General features: G+C 38.0%; 1 protein-coding gene across 2 annotated transcripts; it reads right to left on the reverse strand.

Annotated features, from left to right (window-relative positions):
• Nucleotides 1–296: 296 nt before the first annotated feature.
• On the reverse strand, nucleotides 297–4,925 carry LOC100563903 (fibrinogen-like protein 1-like protein). Of its 2 annotated transcripts, XM_003214917.4 has the most exons (3): nucleotides 4,847–4,925; nucleotides 4,551–4,740; nucleotides 297–1,167 (listed from the first exon to the last, which is right to left on the reverse strand). In XM_003214917.4, exons 2-3 carry the CDS (start codon nucleotides 4,723–4,725, stop codon nucleotides 515–517), a joined length of 828 nt encoding a protein of 275 aa, XP_003214965.1. In that variant the 5' UTR covers nucleotides 4,726–4,740; nucleotides 4,847–4,925; the 3' UTR covers nucleotides 297–514. The 2 variants fall into 2 exon arrangements, with proteins under 2 accessions (XP_003214965.1, XP_016849542.1); XM_016994053.2 differs by having other exon boundaries at nucleotides 4,551–4,877.
• Between the last annotated feature and the right edge of the window lie 1,414 nt (nucleotides 4,926–6,339).

The raw sequence follows: 6,339 nt of genomic DNA on the forward strand, positions 1-6,339 counted from the left end.
TTAGTTCTTCATCATTTAGTACACTGCAGGTTGATAATTTCTGAGGGATCCCTGACTGGTCTCATAATTATGGAAAAGTGGGTCCCAGTTTCACATGGCTGAACAAAATTCAAAAACATGCATATACCCTGAACCAAGAATCCAGTAGTTCACAAGGATTATGTTGTTCAATTGCAATTAATTGGTGTGCTAAAATTATATGTGCAGAAGAATTACATGATTCCATGAATGATGAGATAATAAGTTTTAATTGAGTTCTTTTTTTAGAAGAAAAAAAAAAGACAAGTGGTCTATGCTGGCTGAATAATAATTTTAATAAAGAATTTACTGACTTCAGTAGCAATCAGAAAATGTCATTCAGGAATATTGGCTTATGATTCTGCCACCAGAGGTAACAAAAGAAACCACCCTGTTTAAAAATGTATGTATGGAAGCAAAACAACTTGCAGATTTACTGCTTATCAGTTTCTATTCAGCAATACATCAGTTCACGACACTAGAACATGCGCCCATTCTAAACCCTGTTGCAGAACATGTGGACGGGTCTCAGTAGTATAATTGACTTCCTACAATTTTGTTGGCATAATGTGCTCCAGTGAATGGAACCTTTGGCATTTAGCTGTGCATTAAAGCAGTTGTCATACCACCAGCCCCCTCCATGCTGATCAGCACAGTTATACAAAGAAGACCTGTCATTGTCATGATCCCTGCATGAGAATCTCATGTTGTCATGTATGTTTTTGAGTCCGGAATTACTGAGAGAGTCCCCTGCATTACCTTCATAAGTCCCTAACTTCAGCGCATAACCGTTTTCCTCACTATCCACAACAAAGCTATCATAGGCTGCATATTTGTGGGCACCATCAGCATCAACTAGATTTATTCTGACTTTGTACCATTTCTGTTCAGTAATGAGTCTGATGTACTCAGTGCCCAGCCAGTGGTCTGCCTCCAAGTTACCAAACCCATATTTGTAGGTTGTCCAGTCTTCTGACCATGTGATTTCAGTGTTTATGGTGTTTTGTTGGATCACCGTCCACCCATTACAGCCATCCATGTAGCACTGGACCACAAGTTTTCGGGTGCTTACAGGCCGTATGATGTAAAGGCCACTCTCTGTGTGGCCTGCTTGGAACATCTCTTCACAGTCCCGCATATACGGAATAGCTAGGGAACAAAAAATTATTCACATAAAATCACATGTTGCATAGCTGGCTTTTGTGCTCCTGGTATTAGGACTGTGGAACTCTATAGGAATCTTGCAACTTACAAATATTGAAACCTCAATCACTCAGTGATGTCACATTTTGGAGTATTTTAGATTTTGTAATTGCAGATAAGGGATGCTCCACCTTGTTCGTACTTACTGAACATAATAAAGGTTGAGCAAAATCCTAGTATTTGGGTTCAACATCAGCAGCAGCAGCAAAACCTGTAGCAGACTCCAAATAATATTATTGGGCTCGAGGCCCTTCCACACAGCCATATAGCCCAGAATATCAAAGCAGAAAATCCCACAATATCTGCTTTGAACTGAGATATCTGAGTCCACACGGCCATATTTTCCAGTTCAAAGCAGATAATCTGGGATTTTATTCAGCTGTGTGGAAGGAGCATCGGTTTCATTAATCCTTGAGTTTACAAACCAGCCTTGAGTTTACAAACCAGAAAAGCCTTACAATGTGCAAGCATCATTTGTCTCTTGCAAACAAACTATTGACGCTACAAGCAAAAGAATTGTCAGCTTCTTTTTCTCCATATGAAATGCAAAGGAAGGGCAAAGAGAGTCTTCTGAATCAAAGAAGAAGTGTGTCTACAACTGGAAGGTACTAGTGAGTTACTGGTAAATAAGCAGAATCACAATCAATAAGAGGTTAATTAAATTGTTTCCCCACGGCAGAAATCTATTCAGGGGAAAAACTGAGTTTGTTTCATTAAGAAAGCCTGAAACTATAAAAAATATATTAAAATTTATTGAACCATGCTTAGACTGCAGTTTGGCTGATAGATGCCCAGCAAAATTCAATAACAATAAATTGAGAGTGAATATGAAGGAAAGAACCTGGAGATAGAAAAGCGAAGAAGGAGACGCTTGTGGCGAAAATGTGAAGAATGCTAATGAGAGAAAGTAATGAGATTAAAAATAGAAAGCAGATGATTTTATAGAAAGAGAGTTCTGGATCAGAGAAATGGGCTTGACAATAGAAACACTGAATATGAGGTAAATAGAAAACCCAGCTGGGATGACATTGTATTGTCAAAACTGTCCCCATACCCATTTCTATATGTCTCTGTGTATGAGGAAGATATTAAATATATAATTGATCATTGTACCCTGTGAGAGCAAAACAAAAACAGAAAGCATTCTCTGTTTTTTATAAGATCAACAGGCATTTAGGTAAATGATGTAGAGCAGAATTTCCAGAGGAGAATTCCTGAGTGTCTCCTGCTAACAGGTTGTTATCGTCTGTGTAGATTCCCAGTGAGTATAGGAATCTAGCTCTCTTTCTTCTTTGAATCTCTCCTTGTTATACTATATACATTCCTTTCTGCCTACTGACTGATGCAAGCTAAGCCACTGACTTTCTTTTTGCAACTAGTTTTGCCTCCTTTCACATACAGACATGTAAAGTACAAACCACACCACATATCATTTAGGGCAGAGCTTTCCAAACTGTCGCAACACATTAGTGTGTCGGTTACAGTATGTTGGTGTGTCATGCAAATGTATTCTGTTACAAATCAAATATTTTTCAAAATATAAATGAAAGCTATGTTGTGTCTCCATATTTTTGTTATCACAATTTATTTACGTGTCTATAGCTCTTATAAGGGGTTTATTTAACCTCTGATTTACTCGTAAAACTGCAAACCTCTGTTTTGCCCGTAAATCTGCAAAATGATGCATGTCTAAAAAGTGTGTCCTCTGCCTTAAGGTTATTAGACATTCACATAAATGGCACTTCTGGATTTTTAGGGACTCCATGGCAAGGGAAAAGAAACTTTAACCATGATATAACCGTGGTTAATCCAATGTTAATTTGCATCGTTCAAAAGGGTGTTGTATGGTTTCCGGGCTGTATGGGCGTATTCTAGCAGCATTTTCCCTGAAGTTTCACCTGCATCTGTGGCTGGCATCTTCAGAGGATTCTCTGAAGATGACTGCTAGAACACAGCCATACAGCCCAGAAACCACACAACACCCTAGTGATTCTGACCATGAAAGCCTTCAACAATACATTGAACTTCTTTCAGTAGTTTGACTTTTCAAAATAAACCTCATGATTTACCTAGCTATATCTTTAGAATCCCTATTAAAGCTGTAGCACATTGGGTCCCTCACTTCAAAACTTGCAAATCATAAAATTGTACAAGCATAAATTATGTAATGAAGGACTCTTTTCAATGTGCATATCATAAGAGGAATTGGTTGTTTAATGTTCAGCAATTTGGGGCAGCTTCTCTGATGTTGTGGACCACATCACACACATGAGCTCCTGCCAACACAGTCAATTGCAGTCCAGATAATTTGAAAAGCAACCAGTTGCCTTCCCCTTCTTTCACAGAAAAGCTTTGGTTATTTAATAGTATATAATGTTGTCAGAGAGTCGCAGAAAGCATACTAGAAGCTGAATGTAGTTGCTGTTCTTCGCCAAGCAAAACAACAAAATCTGACTCCCTCCAAACTAGGTGCAAAGTGTTGGGGACTCATCGGATTCTGTTTTCAGGGGGTGGAGGGGGGTAAAGTCGGGAACAAAACATAAAACTACCAATATCACACTGCCCTTATAGAAATCAATAGCACAGCCACAGTAAAGATATTCAGAGGTCTGGTTACCACACTGGGAGAAAGATATCTGCTGGAGAAGAAACATAAAAAAGGGAATAATCAAGAGGCTGAAGCATTTCCCTTTTAAAGCAGATTCCAATATTGGTGGTTGTTTGGCTTTTTAAAATGGCAAGTGGAGACATCCTAGAGATGCAGCATGCAACTGTATGTCATTTGCTGTAGAGTATGACTTAAGATGCTGTTGCACTCCTGTCTACAGTTGGGCTTCCCATAGGCAACTGGTTGGCAGAATCAGAATGCCTTTGGTCTGATCCAACAGGCTATTCTTATGATCCCATTTAAAGAGAAATCAAAATGAAATGTTGATAGAGATGTATGAAAATAGTTACCAGAAGATCTACTTTAAATAGGGACTTTGGGTGCACCCACACTCTAGAATTAATGAAGTTGACCATTTGTAAAGGAAGGAGAGGCATCTTTTGTAGTGCGACGGCTGGCATATAACTTTGGGGTTACTCAGGCAGCAAAGCACTAGAGAAGGCATGACTTTTCTAAGCTATTGGAAGGAAAAAGCCGTTCTTACCTCTTCTTTCCCAGAATACTCCCATTAAGAGTGCCAGGGCTATTCTTGATCACATATTTAAAAGCATTTTAAATGTTTTTCTAACATTTTATTCCTTATTGTTTAACAAAGACACATGAAAACAGCCATGTCTAAGGAAACGGAAGTTTTATAAATGCCTAATAAAATATAAATTACCTTTTCTTTGCACAACATCTCTCCAGTTCAGAATTTCGGTGGCGTTCTTCACCAAATCAATGTTTTCAATTTCCTCAAGTTGTTTTCTCACTTTAGCCTCAACATCCACAGAATTTGTCACAGGGCTTAGGTAAAGCAATGCCAGCATGGCAAGCAGGATTTTGGGTGAATACATAGTGCAGGTTGAGCTCTGAAAGAGGACACATACACAAATAGACATGCATTAGGGTCTTCAAATAAATCCATTCCCACCTCCACCTCACCCTAAAGCACATCTCAGTGCTTGATAAACTTACAGCACTTTTTGGAACTAAATTCAAATGGGGAAAGCGGTCTGAGTGATTCCTGGTTTATATTTTATACAACGAAGTTAAGATCCTGGATGACTAAGCCTGTTACTGGTTAACTTGCAATATGTGCAAAGGGTATGTAGTCCCTCGGCATATTGGGCATGCAATATTTGCAGATCTGGGAAATGCCGCCATAACAGCTGTTGGACTCATAAATGTTGTTGACTTTCTTGCTGTGGCACCTTGCAGGAGTTATAGGTTATTGGATGGTTCTTTTAAAAATCAATATAGAGCAGCCATCTTTAAGAGGAAACATTTTACATCAATTAGATGATACTTGAACTGTGTTAAACTGGGAGGTTAGGAAGACAGTTCCTTGCTGATGATGGGGACTTAAACATTTTGAAATGATATTATATTGTTATTACCATATTTCTTCAATTCTAAGATGGCATTAATCATAAGATACATACTAATGTTGGACCACCAACAGAAAGAAAGAAAGAAAGAAAGAAAGAAAGAAAGAAAGAAAGAAAGAAAGAAAGAAAGAAAGAAAGAAAGAAAGAAAGAAAGACACCCTATGATTCTTAGATGCACCCCATTTTGAAAGATGTATATATGTGGGGAAATTTGGTCTTATACTCAAATATAATAAATTATCACAACAGCAACATTTTTGGTGATGGGACATGTGCCTTCTTTAAGTGAGCAGGACAGAGGAGAACCTTCCAGCATAGCATTCTGAACTCTTTATAATGAGACCTTAGGTGGAAGTTTCTGCAGTTTATGTGGTTCAGCTCCCTACTATCTTACACCATTATAATCTTATCAGCCACATAACCAGCAGAAAAGCCACTCATGGAGTTCTGGTATGTGTAGTTCAGTGAGGATTCTAAACAGCCCTTGCTAAATGGCACTTGAAGAATGAATTAAATATTCTGAACAGTTTACATGGTTTTACCATTAGACATGTGGAGGGATTCTTGGTTTGATCAGAAATGTCACCCTAATTCATACATTCATTTCCTGGAGTTCTACATTAGCAATATCACAGCTCTGTAGTTCATTAACTAAGAAGTTGGGAACTTTTGACTCTGTCTTCAATCAAAATATGGAAAATAAACTAAGTTTACTGAGGCTGAATGAACTGAAGTGGAATCCAAGCAAGATTGAAGTGGTATTACAACGAGAGGAACATTTTCACCATTTGTCAGTAGGATTGCTGTAACTCCCAGAAGCAATCCCAGTTATCAGCAGTTCTGTTGGATTCAGTAACATATCGATATGAAATAAATGTAGAATCAGGAGTATACTCACCCAGTTCAACAGCAGTTGCAGTGACTTAATTCAACTTCTAGATCCAAGAAAATAGATTTGATATTCTACCTTAACTGGCTTTTAATTGCTTAAATGTTGATTATTTAACTGATAGTTATTTAAATTACTTTTTTAACTTGTGTAATATACTTTGTTTTATACAGGCATAGAATGTTTGCCTC

This window comes from Anolis carolinensis, chromosome 1 (assembly GCF_035594765.1).
Source record: "Anolis carolinensis isolate JA03-04 chromosome 1, rAnoCar3.1.pri, whole genome shotgun sequence".
Lineage (NCBI taxonomy): Eukaryota > Metazoa > Chordata > Lepidosauria > Squamata > Dactyloidae > Anolis > Anolis carolinensis.